Source organism: Vigna umbellata, chromosome 1, assembly GCF_029865625.1.
Source record: "Vigna umbellata cultivar VRB3 chromosome 1, Vumbellata_1.0, whole genome shotgun sequence".
Lineage (NCBI taxonomy): Eukaryota > Viridiplantae > Streptophyta > Magnoliopsida > Fabales > Fabaceae > Vigna > Vigna umbellata.
The window spans coordinates 9,779,083-9,796,940 of NC_142165.1; the positions used below are offsets into that span (position 1 = coordinate 9,779,083).

At 32.2% G+C, this 17,858-nt stretch overlaps 3 protein-coding genes across 6 annotated transcripts; all 3 read right to left on the minus strand.

Annotated features, from left to right (window-relative positions):
• Positions 1-53: 53 nt before the first annotated feature.
• On the minus strand, positions 54-1,273 carry LOC148204553 (uncharacterized). Its single transcript, XM_088107488.1, has 3 exons — positions 1,149-1,273; positions 855-914; positions 54-736 (listed from the first exon to the last, which is right to left on the minus strand). Exons 1-3 carry the CDS (start codon positions 1,258-1,260, stop codon positions 237-239), a joined length of 672 nt encoding a protein of 223 aa, XP_087963614.1. The 5' UTR covers positions 1,261-1,273; the 3' UTR covers positions 54-236.
• An 8,523-nt stretch (positions 1,274-9,796) lies between these two features.
• On the minus strand, positions 9,797-11,970 carry LOC148204554 (uncharacterized). Its single transcript, XM_088093783.1, has 2 exons — positions 11,823-11,970; positions 9,797-11,663 (listed from the first exon to the last, which is right to left on the minus strand). Exons 1-2 carry the CDS (start codon positions 11,935-11,937, stop codon positions 10,030-10,032), a joined length of 1,749 nt encoding a protein of 582 aa, XP_087949909.1. The 5' UTR covers positions 11,938-11,970; the 3' UTR covers positions 9,797-10,029.
• A 2,854-nt stretch (positions 11,971-14,824) lies between these two features.
• Positions 14,825-16,110, minus strand: LOC124834356 (uncharacterized). 4 transcript variants are annotated; one of them, XM_088093802.1, is made up of 4 exons: positions 15,971-16,110; positions 15,749-15,896; positions 15,496-15,678; positions 14,825-15,375 (listed from the first exon to the last, which is right to left on the minus strand). In XM_088093802.1, the coding sequence occupies exons 2-4, from the start codon at positions 15,876-15,878 to the stop codon at positions 15,143-15,145; spliced, it is 546 nt and encodes a 181-aa protein (XP_087949928.1). In that variant the 5' UTR covers positions 15,879-15,896; positions 15,971-16,110; the 3' UTR covers positions 14,825-15,142. The 4 variants fall into 4 exon arrangements, with proteins under 4 accessions (XP_087949928.1, XP_087949925.1, XP_087949922.1 ...); XM_088093799.1 differs by having other exon boundaries at positions 14,825-15,417; XM_088093796.1 differs by having other exon boundaries at positions 15,418-15,678.
• Positions 16,111-17,858: the final 1,748 nt, after the last annotated feature.

The window sequence follows — 17,858 nt, forward strand, 5'->3', positions numbered from 1 at the left end:
AGTTTTAAATTAGGTGAAACTTGTAGGAGGTACAGATAATAGCATGGATTCCTTGTATAAATATATATTATATTGATTCAATATATGAAGTTAAAATATTACAAGAATAGGGGAGAATGAAACCAATTATCTCATTGAAAGCTACGTTTAAGTTCGAGAAAGAACTAAGTAGCTGTCTAACTTTGGACTTTGGTTTCATTTGCACCAACTCCTTTATTCTGCATCTCATTACTCTTTCAATATCCTCCTCCTCCTTCTCCGCCACCTTTTCCTCCTTTACCACATCCGTTTCCACTACCGCCACCAGCAATGCCTCCTCCTCCATGGCTTCCACAACCTCCTCTTCCACTGCCACCACCGGCACTACTTCCTCCCCCTTGGCTTCCACCACTTCCCCAACCTCCACCACCTCCCCAACCTCCACCACCTCCCCAACCTCTCCCACCTCCACCACCTCCCCCACCTCCCCCACCTCCACCACCTCCTCCACCTCCACCGCCTCCCCCACCTCCTCCCCCTCTTCCACTGCCACCACCGCCACCACCACCACCTCCTCCTCCTCCTCCTCCAGCACTACCACCTCTTCCTGGGCATCCACCACTACAATCACCACCTCCTGGTTTACCTCCTTGGCCACCGCCAGATCCACCACCACCGTATCCGCCCCCTCCTTTTCCTCCCTTTCCTCTATAATGATCCGTACCATAATTTGACACGAGTTTCCTACCGCTAAAAACTGCAAAATCGCCAGGTTTAGGATTAATATATCATGTTTATTTCCTCAAATTGCCATGATTTGCAAATATTCCAACTGACTAAAACAAAAGGAAAAGAAAACGAAAGGAAATACTCACAGAGTCCCTGCTCGTCATCGCTTCCAGTAAATTTCTCGTCAATTCCACTCATTCCTGGAGCTTCACCAGCAAAGGTTTAAAATAATACACGTCAATTTAACATGCATTTCATGCACCAAATAATTGCAAATAGGAATGCACTTCTAAACTTTGATTAATCTTATGGCATCACAAACATAGATATATTGGCACGTCGTTTCTATATACTCTTGCTAAATTGTTTAACAAGTTTAATTAATTGTCGAAAAAATAAAGTGCATTATCGATACTAAAATAAAGCTGAGAGCTTCGTACCATTTCCCTCTTCTAGAGGTGGATCATCAGCCACAACCGCAGCGATGACAACCACCGCGGACAGAAAACACAGCAGAATAAAAGGCTTGAGATTCATTTTGTTACTAACCATAACAATACTTGAGAAGGATGAAAACAAGGGTCAGGGAAAACCCTATATATAGTGCAAGAAAAATATAAAAAATTGCATGCGAGTGAGTGAGCAGGACCACATCTGAATAGCAATATTAATATCTTTGGCTCTTTTTCGCGCACTTTCAGGCCTTCTCTAACTTTGCCATGAAAACCTGCTATTCTAAACTGTTACATTGCGCACCTCCCAGGTTCAACAACACCAAGTAAAATGTTTAACTACATTGAAATTCAAGTTCTCTTCTGACTAAGTGCTCGGAATCTAACTCTGAGTACAAGTTCAAAAATTAGATAAAAATAAAAAAATAGAATAATATATAAAGGTAAAAAATCTATTAATCTATTATCTTAACATTTTGGATAAAAATATCAATCTTTAAAGATTTTGGATAAAAAGTGTAATTAACTCCAATGTTAAGTTCCTTGGTAGACCAACATTAGGAACCAAGTTTCACATTCAGTGTCATCTGGCACTTTAGGTTTTAAACTTTCTTCTTTTATCATTTAGCAAGAACATTTGCTCCTTGATTTGGTGTTTTTGTGATGAAAAATTATACTATCATATAAATGTTTTACATTTATTTTGATATTAATTTTCCTTACTTTTTACTTTCTTTTAATTTTGAAAAAAATAAAAAAAAATTATTTTTTATTATCATTTTATTCTTAAACTGTGTATCAAATATTAAAGTATGTCATTAACTATTACTTTTTTTTATGATAGCTTCAATATGCGTATTTGTTAAAAGTAATGATACTATGACTATATATTTTTATCTTCATTTCACATATAATACAAATGTAAAATAAAAAATAATTTTTTATATTTTAAGAAAATAAATAAATAAAAAGTAAAAAAAAATGTGAATAACAAATGTAAAAAATTTATATGTATTAAAATATCACTTTTCTTTCGTTACAATAAAGATGACAACCTGACATATCATCTAAGTTTCTTTCAGTCAAAGAAAGAGAAAAAGATTGGAAGAGGACACTTGAAGGTCAAATATTAGGAAGAGTTTCTGATTTCACGTATCCATGTCACTGACCATGAAGAACACTAGGACAAATGAGGTAGGTAATATTTAAAGAAAAAAAAGTATTTTGAGACATTTGTTTTACGACATTTTATATGTTATTCTTTTTAATTAATTCACTATTTATTTATTATTGGGTTAAATATGTTTTTAGTCCCTAAACTATTGGCCGTTTCTGGTTTTCGTCCCTCTTTCAAAGTAAGGTATAATTTGGTCCTCATTTTTTTCGAAACGTTCATTTTAGTCCTCGAAAACTAAACACTGTTTAAAAATTTGGTCCTCATTTAGCAACAAATGAGGACTAAAATCAAAATTCCGACGAACGTTTCGAAAAGAATGAGGATCAAATTGTACCTTACTTTGAAAAAGGGACGAAAACCAGAAACGACCAATAGTTTAGGGACTAAAAACATATTTAACCCTTTATTATTACACTGACGTACTCTAAACTCTTAGGGATTTGGTTAATTATAACACTATCCATTAAAAAAGACCATGCATGCATGAGTTGTGCTGAAAGCTAAATAATTAACAAGAGCTAAATGGCAGTAGAAAGTTTCCAATATCCTAGAATATTAGGGCTTAGGCACATACACACCACACACATACACAATACATATATATATATATATATATATATATATATATATATATATATATATATATATATATATATATATATATATATATATATATATATATATATATATCAGGTAAATTTGTAGCTACTGAAACAATCAAGGCCAAGAGGCCATAGGACAATGGGGTTTCCTTATAAATCATTTTTCATTAGTAAACAGAAAGTTGAGTAAAATTTTTTGATAAAAGATTGATACCATAATTATAAAGGAACGAAGGAAAAGGTTAAGAAAGGGGTACTGTTGATATCAGAATTGATGGTTAGTTTTGGCTACCGATTCATACGAGTGTAATATAGTTCCTGTATCAAAAGTCTTCCTGAAAAGAGTTTCAAGTAAGCGTGTCTTGTTAAGATAAACGACGATACAAAAAAAAAGAATATTTTTTGGAGGAGGAGTTACCAATGTAACAGGAACTCACCCTTAAAAGGAAAATTACTGAAAATTCAAGTATGAGTCTAAGTCCCACATTCGATAAAAATGTAAAAGGTAGGTAAAAACCCGTTCACCCTTAAAAGGAAGATTGTTGGAAATTCAAGTGTGAGTCTAAGTCCCACATTCGATAAAAATGTAAAAATAGAGTAGGTAAAGACTCGTTCACCAAATTGTCTTAAGATTTTGGATTGAAAATAATACTCAAATGAAACACTTTTATACCTTTTAATCTCTTAATTAAATTTTAAAAAAGAATAATTTTGACATAAATTATTGTACAATATTTTAACATAATACATATGTTATTTTTAATTAATTTATTATTTATTTGTTATTATGTTGACGTACTCTAAATTTAATGAAAAATACATATTATTTTTCATTAAATTTTCATAATAAAGAAGTAATTAACTAATTGCTTGATGCTGATTTGTAGGATGTTTTGACTGAAAAAGCTAACTTTTGACAACTCACATTTGTTTTTCGTATTTAAAAATTATGTAATAATATAATATTAAATTAAGTCATTCATTTAAAATATAAATAAAAACATTAAATTAAAATGGTTATGGAATGATGACAGGGTATTTACCTATCATTTACGTATTTTGATATAAAGAAAGCATTCACAGAACAATTCATTCAAATAAATAATAATATATTTTAAAATTCTAAATTAAAAGTAAAATAATTTTAATCAAAACACTGTTATTTTGAGTCTGTAAGTAGGTGAGTGGGTGAGTCAAAATATTATTACCGTTATACTATTATAAGGATTTCTCCATTGAAGGTGGGTAAATCTTGAACAAATGGGTATATATATGTTGCGCAATAAAATTTTTAAATGAGTATTTATTCATTTTTATTATTTTATTTTAATAAGGAGGATTGTCAAACGTTTAATTTTGAAAAGGGACTGTAAACGTATAACTAATCTAAGTATCATTAGCTGTAAAATAATGAAAAGCACCAAAGTTAACTTGAAAATGTCTACTTGCTTCATCTTGGAGTTTCTTTAACTGACTAATAAATATAAACGAAACTTAATTCAGTCTCTTTAGTTTCTTTTATATAAATTATAAGAATAAAAACAAAACTTTCAATAGTTCATTAAATGTTTATCATAAAGTTTGTAAACCATCAATTCCTGTAGTTTTGAACATGGAATAACCTTCATTAAGAATATGTATTGTAAAAAATAATATCCATTTTTATTTGACATTTTATGATAAAAAAAGAATAGAAATGTTAACGAACTTATAGTTTTAGGTTTCAAAATATAGATTCCAAAAAGAAAAAAAATCGTTTCACTAAAATGCAGCTAACAAGTCGCTTTAAAGTCAAACTAGTCATGTTCATAGCTAAATTAAAAAAAAAGAGGACTAGAGACATTGTTCATGACGAATCTATTGATATGAATATGTATGGCTCAAATTGTATTTTTAGAAAAATGTAGTAATCAATATTTACTAAACTCAAAATTTTAAACACAACAAAAATTGAGTTTAAAAGCGTCAAAGATTACATAATTCTAAAGTTTTCAGCAATAATAATTATACATCAGATGTAACAAAATTTCACAGTTAATCTTATAGAGTAATATTTTTTAAATATTTCGTCCGAATTAGGTTAGATCACCTTCCAACATACATTAATTCACTACAAAAGAAAATAATTTTATTGATAATAAATATTTATCAGAAACTATAAAAATTCTTCGGTAAAAGTGTTGCTAATAAGATTTACCGAAAACTATATTCATCAGTATTTACATTACTAAAGTACAGGATATTATCCAAGGATTTATCCATCAATAAATTTCATTGATAAATGACACAATAGTTTTCAGTGCATTTATTTCCTGCTTACCAAACAAACATCCTAGACATAAACATTAAAAAGGCTGTACAAAATTGATAACACCAACTAGACAATAAAATCCAAACAAATATTATTCAATACGAGACAAACATCACAAACATGTTTATATGACAATCCAAACAAACATAGAATTTTTAAGGGTTAAATATGTTTTTAGTCCCTAAACTATTGGCCGTTTCTGGTTTTCGTCCCTCTTCCAAAGTAAGGTACAATTTGGTCCTCATTCTTTAGAAAAACGTTCGTTTTAGTCCTCAAAATTTTGTTTTTAGTCCTCGTTTTAGTCCTCAAAACGTTCGTTTTTTCGACTAAAACGAACGTTTTTTAAAGATTGAGGACTAAATTGTACCTTACTTTGGAAGAGGGACGAAAACCAGAAACGGTCAATAGTTTAGGGACTAAAAACATATTTAACCCAATTTTTAAATATATGTCTATAAGTAACAAAGTCCTAATAATCTACATATCTATCAAAGTTGTTTCTTTTTCAGGGTGTTGTTGCTGTTGGATGATTCCTTTTTGTTTTTCCTAAACGAGTAATTAGTGGGCAATAACCTACGATGACAGTCAAACCAACAACTTTTTCGATCATAATTTAATGTGGATGTTTTAGTATGCTCATGAAATGGGGACAACCTAATAAACCATATGTGCTTCAATCAGACAACATCCCAGACAACATCCCATATGCATGAAAGTCATTAATAGTCCACATCAAAGCTACCCTATAAAGAAAATTTTCTTCCTTAAAACATTATACATCCAAATATCTCTCTACAACTTACTCAAATCATCAATTAAAGACTCTAAATAAACATCAATGGAAGCGTTAGGATTAGATGGACTTGATATTAGACACAGTAAAAACATATAAGACTTTGTCATTGGTTTATTGTTGTGATAGTCATACACCTACAAAAATTTATGGAATTGATGAAAATTTACTAATGGAAATAAATCCATCGATAAATTTACATACGAATTTTGAATTTTTAATTACATATAAATTTTATTAATAGGTTTATTATTAATGCAAAAAATTCTTCGATAAATTTGTGAATAATACATATTTTAGTTACTGACAAAACAATTGGTTGATAAATGAAATATGTTTTACTGATGAAATAATTCGTCGGTAATTACATAACTTATTATCAACAAATAAATCTGTTGGTAAAATGATCAACAAATTCTCTATCCAAATCTTGCAGTCAATATCAACATATATCCCTTTCTTCATCTTCTCCCATGTGCAACCCACCACAACTGCAACCTGGGGCCTTGTTGCCATTGCCCTTTGCCATCGACTGAGATGAGACAGGCACCAACACCACTAGCGAGATTTTCTTCTTTTCCTTCTACAGTGTTCGCGTTTGAGCTTCTCCAACGAGCCCTTGCTCACATCGTTGCAAGTTTCTCACGGTGTCGACACAATAGTGCGAATGAGAACATCACCGGCGCTGACAACATCTTTCTTCCCTCCCTCTTTCTCTCTCAATTTGAGAATCATGAAAACAGAGCACTGCAACCTGACCTTGTGATAAGTGTGATAATTACCTTTTATTCACACTTAACATAATCCCTTATTTGTCTCTTTGTCATTTATTTTGTGTTGAATTCCATGAAAAGATGCAAGACTTGTATATAGTTGTTATAAAGATAGATACTTATTTATTTTTGAGTTATTTTGAAGAAAATTGAAAGAATTGGAGAATATTAATGTTGTTAAAAGCCACTCGCTTATCTCTACTCGGCTAGCGAGAGCTTGACAATACTACCTTAGTCAAGAAGCCTAATGAGTTGAAAAAAGTCACGTGTCTGAAAAGCAACCTCTCGCCCAAGAGAGGATTTAGTGGTCCAAGAAAACACTTTTTGGTGAACCATTTAAAGTGTTGAGAGTTTTTTGGATGTGGGAATGAACCAGACACTCAAGACAAGGGTTGAGGCAGTTATAGGGTTGAAGAACTCCGTCTTCCTTCATCCTTTTCATCACTCCAATCCATTCTTGTTTTCTAGATGTATAGGAGTAGCTAAATTCCATTTCATTGGGGTTGGATGTAAAGTACCTAAACTCTTTGTAGTTCTTTCTATGCAATAGAATATCTTTCATATTTCTTGTGTTCTATTCGTTTTATTCACTTGCATGATGGAATATCTATGCTATTTTATTGGTATCTAATAATTGGAAAATGCTTTGGAACCTAGACATGGATAAAACAACCAAGAGGCTAGGCTTTAGACATAAACCAAGGCTTTGGGTCATTAGACATCTTTTCTTAATGTAAATCTTGTGTTTGAATATCTAAGGGATTAATATTTTCACATAAATATTTAGAACTTGTCTATAAGGAATTAGGGCTTGTATACTTGTGATGTTAATGCTTGAATATGTTATAAATATATTGTGTGGATGAATGCATAAAATTTTTTGGATCATGGAATCCAACTCCGATGAGTCTTTGCCCACATCACTTTATAATCTTTATATTTATTTGTTTATATTCATTGCTTAAACTTGTAAGTAATTATAATTAACAAACACAAATATTTTGGGAAACGATATTTGGACTTACAATCTATATTACTTGCACGGTTTGGTGCATTTGCCAATGAGTTAACACCTTGCCGAAAACAAACATTTGAACATCATTTGCATGAGGTTTCTTTCTACTTCGCATGATGGTTCCCTATGATTTTCATTTCCCGAAATAAACTGGTTGGATTAGTTGTTGTTTGAGGCTGATAGTACTTTGTTGGTGACAAAATTCATGAAAATAGAAAAATAAAGGAAAAAAAAAGAATGAAGGAGGAGGAAAAAAATGAACTAGATCGTAATATTTATTGACATATTATATTGATAAATATTTTTGTTGGTAATTACCGATGAACATTACCGATCAATTTTATCCATCAATATTTTCTTTAGTATTTAGCTATAGAACAAAAATTTTCTCAATAAAATTTACTGATAAATATTTTTTCGACAAATTTTTGTCATCAGTACAATTTTAACTTTTGATAATATTACTTTTCTTGCAGTGGTATAAGCACTTTTGCTATACTTCTGATTATATTTTGGTTTTATAATAATTTGAATTTATCGTATCACTAATGCTCAACTTTTATCTTTGTGTTCGATGATATCAAAATACCCATAAATTTCTCATTCTGTCACTAATTGCAAGTCATTTATATTGATCTAAAGTACTTTAGCATTCTAATTTATGAGTATCCTCCAACAAGTTGACTTTATCCTTCCAAATCCGGAAACCTCTGTATTTTATTATCCTCTCAAATTTGCAATACTTCAAAGGTTTGTTTTCTTTTTTCTTTTTTAGTTGCATGAATTTCCAACTTGTCAATTCAGCCTATATATTAAATTCAGGTTTCTCCAACAAAATTCGCATTTCTAACACCATACTCAACCGCTCTTATTATTTTTGGGATGTAGCATTCATTGTTTGATGTTGATGCTTGTAAGTGTGTGAATTAAATTCATGATAAGAAAATTTGTAGACTGAAGTTGATTTTCTATGTATAGAACCAATGGTGAACTTCATTAGGGTAAATGCACCCTGTGTTTTAAAAAATAAAACAAGAACAAAAGATCATAACAACGTAAAAAAATGTTTTTAGGATTTCAAAATGTTTTCTTATAAACATTTTATACATGAAGTGAATATCAAATAGCCCGGTGATTAGGTTTCTCTTAGCATCGTTCAGCTAAGAAGGCTCCAACGTATAAACTAAATGTTAAGATTGAGTAGTCTACAATATTTTAAATTTGTGGAAATTAATTAATTGTAGAATTTATCTTTTCAATTAAGCTTAAACTAACCACTTTTTTCTTCACTTTCTTCAGTGCTGCAATCAGTTCTGTGTAGTGTTGTGCGTGAGAGATGGGAAATGTGTTGTGTGGGAGGGACATGATATAGTAGAAATGGTGTTGCGTGGAAGGAGATATGAGAAAGTGTTATGCGTGGGGAGGAGATGGAAGAAAATGTTTAGCAAATAGATTGTGTGAAAACTCAAATGTGATGCCTTTATTTAATCTTCACTCAAAATCCAACAACCCCTAACTTTAATTTCAAACCTAATTCTAATTTTCTAGACCTAATTTCAATTCAAACTATTTTAATCAATTTTGTTGAAGAACATAAATAGCTAATTAATAGATAATACTTTTTTAATTAAGAAAGCTATATATTGATATCATTATACATAGCATTCAAATCTAAAAACACTATCGATTGGTATATCAAAAAAATAGTATTTTTTTTGAAAAAATAAATAAATCAAATATAGATAGCATCTTTCAAATGAAGCCTTTTGTATGTGTAGTCCATTTTTTTTTCGTAAAGTTCTATGTTTTGATTTCGTGTTTTAATTCCATGCATTTAATTAAATAAGGACTCTTTAGAGGGCGTTGTCTATTGATAATTTTACAGGGGTGATCCTCTTTTTTCACATTGTCTTAATATATTTCTGTTGTAGAATTCATTCATTATCAAAAACAACATTCGTGGTATCTCTTACCTCCACTAGTGGGGTATATAATAAATAATATTATTTAGGTTAAATAAAGTTCTATTAAGTGGATAACATTCCACTACTTTGTGTTCATATAAGGATGACAACATACTCTTTAGGAGTTAACATAACTTGTTCATAAATTATCTAATTATGGTCTTTAAGATAATTCTTAATGCCAAATCCACGAGGCTTTCCATTTTATTTATCACTAGGCTTGTCATCGTAATCTCAAGGAGCTTCACCATTATAACCATGAACAAGGTTGTCTCCATAAACACCATTTCCATGTCCACCTCCACAATTACCGAGTCCACCATCTCTTGATTCACCTCCATGAGATTTACCACCTCCATGATCGCCTCTGTAATCACCGGGTCCACCACCAGGTTTATCACCTTGATGGTCGTCTCCATTGGGTCCATTGTCTGGTTTATTACCTCCATGGTTGTCTCCATAGTCACCGACTCCACCACCACCTCCAGGTTTATCACTTCTATGATCGCCTCCATAATCACCGGGTCCACCCCCTGATTTATCACCTCCATGGTTGCCTTTGTGGTCACCTCCATAATCGCCTGATCCTCCGCCTGGTTTATTACCTCCATGGTTGCCTCCAGAATCATCGTGTCCTTCACCTGGTTTATCACCTCCATGGTTGCCTCCATAATCACTGGGTCCATTGCCAGGTCTATCACCTCCATGGTTGCCTTCATAATTACCGGGTCCTCCGCCTGGTTTATCAGCTCCGTGGTTGCCTCTATAATCACCTGGTCCTTCGTTTGGTTTATCACCTCCATGGTTGCCTCCATAGTCATTGTGTCCACCGCCAGGTCTATAACCTCCATGGTTGCCTCCAAAATCATTGTGTCCTTCACCTGGTTTATCACCTCCATGATCACCTCCATAGTTACTGGGTCCACCACCAGGTCTATAACCTCCGTGGTTGCCTCCATAATCATCATGTCTTTCGCCTGGTTTATCACCTTCATGGTTGTGTCCATAATGATCGGGTCCTCCATCTGGTTTATCACCTCCATGGTTTCCTCCATAATCATTGTGTTCTTTGTCAGGTTTATCACTTCCATGATCGCCTCCATAATCACTACGTCCATCGCCAGGTCTATTACCTCCATGGTTGCCTCCATAATCACCGTGTTCATTACCTGGTTTATCACTTCCATGGTCGCCTCCATAGTCACCAGGTCCACCGCCAGGTTTATTACCTCCATGGTTGCCTCCATAATCATCGTGTTCTTTGCCGGATTTATCATTTCCATGGTCACCTCCATAATCACTATTTCCACCGTCAGGTCTATTACCTCCATGGTTGCCTCCATAATCATCGTGTTCATTGCCTGGTTTATCACTTCCATGGTTGCTTCCATAGTCACCAGATCCACCACCAGGTCTATTGCCTCCATGGTTGCCTCCATAATCACCGTGTTCTCTGTCGGGTTTATCACTTCCATGGTCACCTCCATAATCACTAGGTCCACCGCCAGATCTATTACCTCCATGGTTGCCTCCATAATCACCGTGTTCATTGCCTGGTTTATCGCTTCCATGGTTGCCTCCATAATCACCAGGTCTACCGCCAGATCTATTACCTCCATGGTTGCCTCCATAATCACCGTGTTCATTGCCTGGTTTATCGCTTCCATGGTTGCCTCCATAATCACCAGGTCCACCGCCAGGTTTATTACCTCCATGGTTTCCTTCATATTCACCGTGTCTTTCGTCTGGTTTATCACCTTTATGGTCACCTCCATAATCACTAGATCCACTACTAGATCTATTACCTCCCTGACCACCTTCATAATCACCTGGACCTCCATATTTGATATCATCGATGTGGTTTTTGTCTATAACAAGTTCAATTACAAACACATGGAAGAACATGAGCAACGGTCATAATCACATATATTTCATATGAAAGCAGAGTAACTATGATTGAGGAACAAGACACAAGTTTTATCATGAGTTCAGTAAAGTTATTGAAAGCAAATGCATGCAGAACTAACCCTTTGTAGAGGACATTGAGGGAGTCTGAGCAAGGTTCCTAGCAGTCGCATGAGAGGGTATGAGAGAAGCCATGGCCAAGAGGCCTAGGATGAGTAAGGTTTCGTGAGAAACCATTTTTCAGAAATATATGTTTGGTGATGAGACGTTGAATTGAAAATTAGTGAGGAAGTGGCCGTATATATAGTAGTAGGAAGGAGGGAGATTGTTGGTGTTGAGCAATCATCTTGCCAATTTAGTCTAAATAATAATAAATTCAGTTTTCTCCAACAAGCTCAAAATTTCCACTTCTCGTACAACACTCAACCTAACGTTCTTTCTTCATAATTTTCTGAAGTAGCATTCATTATGCTTGTATGAACGTAATTCTGTAATGAAATAGTAAAATGTGGAACGAGTGCATATCTAAACTTAAGCTTGCATCGCCATCGTTACAAGCATGAGGTTAACACGGAAAGTTAACATGGGTATATATGGGTCATGAGGATGATATATTGACAACTCTCACTTAACAACACTTACATAACAATTCTAAAATATAATATTAATATTTTAATTATTATTTTTTAATTTATTATGCTAATACATATTATTATATTATTAAAACAGTTGTTGAGTGGGTCTAATTACTCTTTCTCATACCTCATCCCGTGATGTCATTCTGAAACTATTAATATTGTTTCAATGTAAAAATGAGAAATGCATTCAAGTGATAGAAAATGAAATCAACTATAAAATTTATAAAATCAAGTTACTGCTTACTATAATAATTTTTAGTGATTTCTTTTTGAAATATTTAAGTTGATATAACATTGCCAAATGCATATAATTTATAGAAAAAACATTCATTTAAAAATTTGGATATTTTAAAACAAATATATACCAAATTTTATCCGTGCCCCTTACTGTAAAATGATCACTCATTATTATATAAGAAAATATTTGAATAATGATTATTATTAATAAATTATAACTAATTTATGAATTAGGTTTTAAATTAATTTTTATCATCAAGATTTTTATTACTTACATAATTCATCAATATAGATTTTTTTATCAAAAAATATTAATTAATATTATAATATTAATGGAGAGTTGAACTTACAACTTTTTTCTTTCACTTACTATTTTATCTTTATTATTAAGTGAACCTTGTATGATTTATTTTTGCATTTATCATATAAGCACTTTTGCTATACTTCCGATTATATTTTGTTCATAATAATTAAAATTTATCGTGTCACTTATGCTCTCGATTATATCTAGATACCCATAATTTTCTCACTCTCTGTCCACTTATTGCAACCTAATTTATGTGTATTTTGCTATCCACCAAACTTCTCACTTCATCCCTCCAAATCCCGAAACCTCCCTATTTTGCTATCCTTTCAAATTTGCAGTACTTCAAAGGTTGTTTTCTTAATTTTCTGTTTAGTTGCAATGAATTTCCAACTTGCCAATTCAGCCTACGTAATAAGTTCGGTTTTTCCAAAAAATTAGCATTTTTGATACCATACTCAACAGTTCTTTTTATTTTTGGATGAAGCATTGTTTGATGTTGATACTTGTATGTCTGTGAATTAGATTGATCTTCAAAACTTTAATCCAATTTAATATCTCAATTCCAACAATGTATGAATTTAATCTTTTTAATTAAATTTTATTAACTTTATTTAACATTTTTTATAATATTAGTTGAATTATTTACATTTTTTGACACATTTCTACTTTATAATGTTAATTTAAAAAAATATTTGAAATATTAAATAAATTTAACAAAATTTGATTAAAATAACTAAATACTTATATTCTTAAATGACTAAATTAGTTTAAAATTTTAAAAACAAACTAATTCTAATTTTTACTTAAAATTAATAAACTAAAAATATATTTAACTTATAAAATAATTATTTCACACAGCAACATAGGGATGAGGTTGTCATGCCCCGTCCACCATCCTCAATCTTTTTAAAAACTTTTAAATTTTTATATTAGAAATTTTTAAAACTTTTTTTTTAATTTTATATTATATTTAGTATATATCCAAATTGATTAAAATTAAATTATGTATCTTTTAATTTTTTTTATAAAATACAATATTTAATGTTAATAAATAATAAAATATAAATCAAATATAATACAAAAAATAAAAATATTTATTAAGTTTTTTTTTTCAATTGTCTTTTGTATTTGTCGGATATCATTTTTACGTGTTTTCTTATTGTTTATGAAGAAAAAGAAGTTACCCAGAAATTTATTATTTCTACTTTATTTTTTCGTTCTTAACGAAAATAAATTATCTCACTTTAATAGTGAAATAGTATTTATTAGTTAATATTATAATATTTTTTGACCTTTATATATTCAGTTTTTATGAATATAGAAAAATAATAATTTATTATGTATTTTTTCATAATTTATTTTTAATTGTGATTTAATTATTATATTTTTATTTTAACAATTTCATCTCTAAATTTTTTATTAAATTACGATAAATTATTTTTTTAAACTTTTTTGGTAAGAGAATATTAATTTAAAGTTCCAACTCTAACATTATATTCTTGATGCTCCTATCATCTAAATTTAAGGAATTTATTAATCATATTTAAATTATATCAATCCGAAAGTCAAGGATGTACTATATACACCTCAGATCATTTCCGCAGCCCAAGCCAAGTAGATTCGGTTTGCATATTCTCTCGACTAGGACAAGTGTGGTAGCTGTTATCTGCATCCCTAATAATTTTAATTTTTAAAGGTACTAAAAAAGTTTATTTTGTATTTTATTTAAAAAAAATGTACAAATAAATATTATAGGTCACACATTGAGGCTTACTTTTTATTTTCTGAGCATCTATATACAAAGATTAAATGGTTTGATAGGTTATGAACTTATTCAATCAACATTAATCAAGTTGTTCAATTAAGCTTTGGCTTGCAATGTTCTATGATTAAATAAAATATAATTATATGAATTGCCTACGGTTATAATGACATGATAATGTAGAAAAAAAGACAAACTTATAATAGTATATATAGATGAACAGAAGTAAAGTGACAAACTACATGATATTTCAGTATGCGGTAAAACTTATAACACTATACTACAAATTATTTAATTGTGAAATATCCATATGATAAGAAAGGTTAGAGGAAAACACAAGCCTCCTTCTCCTCCATCATGCCTCTCACACACAACACGAAATTTTAATCATAGAATATGAAGTACGTAGAACTGCACATTATATAAAATTTATTTGGCTGATTAAAGAAAAAAAAAAAGTAGAACTACACTGTCTTATCTTATTTGTGGGTGAAATCCTCAGATTGTGCAGCAACTTGAGCAATATCCATCAGTCCAAACACAACAGCCATAAGGGCAACGCAATCCTCCTCTGTATCCTCTTTGACCGGGATAGCCACCACCATAGATGCCACCACCGATGCCTGGGATGCCACCTCTGATGCCTCGGATGCCACCGCCGATACCTGGGATGCCACCGCCGATACCTGGGATGCCACCGCCGCCGATACCTGGGATGCCACCGCCGATACCTGAGATGCCACCACCGATACCTGAGATGCCACCGCCGATACCTGGGAGGAAACCATTATTACCTGGGATGCCACCACCGACAATACCTGGGATGATACCTGTGATGCCACCGATAATACCTGGGATGATACCGATAATATCTGGAGTTATACCACCAATGACTGGGATGCTACCGACAGTGCCTGGGATGCTACCGACAATGCCTGTGATGCCACCAAAACCTCTATTACCTATGTCTGGGATTTTAACATCATTTACTAATCTGCCATCACCCGCTTCATTTGTCTCTTTAACAAATTTGCCTGCAAGCACTAACTTAAGTCAACTAACCATATTAAACAGAAAAATGAATTTCGCAGATATATAACTCACCCTCTTCAAAATTCCTAGCTGCCATTGCCACCTTTGGGGAAATCAAAATGAACATGACCAACAGACCTGGGATAAGTAACGCTATCTTTGTCTTCGAACCCATCTTTCTAGGGTAAACTATGATATGCATATACTCAAACGGGATTATCTGTTAATAAAGGATGAGAAAATCAGTGGAAATGCATACTGTTTTATAAGAGAGGATGAGGAAAAAGTTGGCACCCTCTTAATTGGCGCCGTATAGCGTACAAATTCATTATTTTCTAGCCCACTTCCTCTTCGTCTCCATTTTCAATGCTTAGAATAGTTGTGGGCTGTCTGAAATTGAAGTGCAGCAATTACTGTGAGTGACTACGTGTGTGTGCTATGTTATAAAAAGTATAAGTAGCCACCTCATACTAGTTTGATACCATAATATATCACACCTTTGGCCATAGAGAATATAATTTAATGGGTAAAATTATATCTTTAAAATTTATATATGAGTCATTCAACTTTTTTATGTTTCACAGAAAATTCTAACTGCATCTTTGAATTCGGAACAATAAATTTAAAATTAAGATTTCAAATAGTTAATAAAACAGTTGAAAGAAAACGTTAAAATAGAAATATTAGAGTAAATATAAAAATGTTTTATATATATATTGTGTGTGTGTGTTTAATACTTATATATTAATACAGTAATCGGCTTCTATTGGGTAAAGATATTAGACTGGGCCATTTGTCATGGTATGAATTATGGGTTTTTTTTCTTACCTATTTGGAGAATGGGCACATTTTTAGTTTAGTTTATTATACGAGGTGGGATAACCCATGCCTAGTACTTACAGAAGACTTTAACATATAATACATAAGTTTTGTCCATGCACATAATTTTTACTTTTTAATTTAAAAAAAATTACAAATTATCCTTGAGATAATTAAAAAAAAAATTATAGTGTAAAAACTACTCAATAAAACATTATTGATATGGTAATCACTAAGGAGAGAAGACTAACATATAACTACTATATTATAGTTATTCATATAAGTATGTGTTGCATACATATAATCATATAACTAAACTAATAGAATTAAAATTTTTCAAAAGTAAAAAAATTATACATAATAAGATTATCTTAAAACTATACCACTGCATCGTTATCGTTATGCATTGGATCAACTTTTACATCATAATATACTCACATTATTAAGATGATTATTGTAAATAAAGAAAATACATACAATAAACAACTCAGAAGAAAACATAAGTTGATGTGCAAAAAGAGTAATCATAAAAGAGGTATAAAGATATTATTACATATAAATCATTCATAAAAACCAAGACTCATATTATTAGGCTTGATGACCCAGATATATGTATTGATATCAGACTCTAGCACGAGTTATGCATATGTGATGATCTTTGCTGCTCTACAGAATCATTGTCAATGAGTTTCAACTACCACACACAAGGTTAACCCGTTAACATCTTTGACCAAGAGAAAGCCCCTAAACTATAACATTTTGCTTCTCTCACCACATAACTCACTCTTCTCTGCTTGAGATTGAATGGTGTACAGTATAAAATATTAACCGAGTGGTTACAAACAACCAACCGGATATTCAGGTAATCTGTTTATATCTTATTCTGTTTATATTTTATTGGGCTTATATCAGCTTAGGATCCATGAGGTAAATTATAAATACAAAGCCAGGGCCGAAAGCCAGGTACGTTCCACTTACGCATTATTCACTAAATATTCAACTAAGAGCCGAGGCTCTTCAAATCACACGCCTAACTTGAGCGTCGGAGTATCTTTTGCAGGTACATCCACCCTCGTCAAGAAGGAGACTGATCGGCTTGCGCCAACATCGACCGGCCAACTGTAGGAGTTTGGAGGCGAGCAAGCGGCCCAGACGCGTCAGCAGGTTAATCTCTCGGTCCCCAAAAATATCCATCGAGACATTTTGGCGCCCACCGTGGGGCCGAGCAGCAAACCCAAATGGTGACCACGAGGAGCATTGAGGAAGAACAACACACCAGAGATTTGATAGCGCAGATGCAGGCCCAAATACAGGCACAAGCCAGAACCATACAAGCACAGACGCACGCACATCAAGAGATGCA

Bases quoted from the DNA above. Each gene is read 5' to 3' on its own strand.
- LOC148204554 (XM_088093783.1), bottom strand. From the start codon at position 11,937: ATGGTTTCTCACGAAACCTTACTCATCCTAGGCCTCTTGGCCATGGCT. The intron at 11,664-11,822 runs GTTAGTTCTGCA...AACTTGTTATAG, and splicing joins CTCAATGTCCTCTACAAAGG to ACAAAAACCACATCGATGAT.
- LOC124834356 (XM_047309026.2), bottom strand. From the start codon at position 15,878: ATGCATATCATAGTTTACCCTAGAAAGATGGGTTCGAAGACAAAGATA. The intron at 15,679-15,748 runs GTGAGTTATATA...TAGTGCTTGCAG, and splicing joins AGCTAGGAATTTTGAAGAGG to GCAAATTTGTTAAAGAGACA.
- LOC148204553 (XM_088107488.1), bottom strand. From the start codon at position 1,260: ATGGTTAGTAACAAAATGAATCTCAAGCCTTTTATTCTGCTGTGTTTT. The intron at 915-1,148 runs GTACGAAGCTCT...TTGCTGGTGAAG, and splicing joins ACCTCTAGAAGAGGGAAATG to CTCCAGGAATGAGTGGAATT. The intron at 737-854 runs GTGAGTATTTCC...GCGATTTTGCAG, and splicing joins CGATGACGAGCAGGGACTCT to TTTTTAGCGGTAGGAAACTC.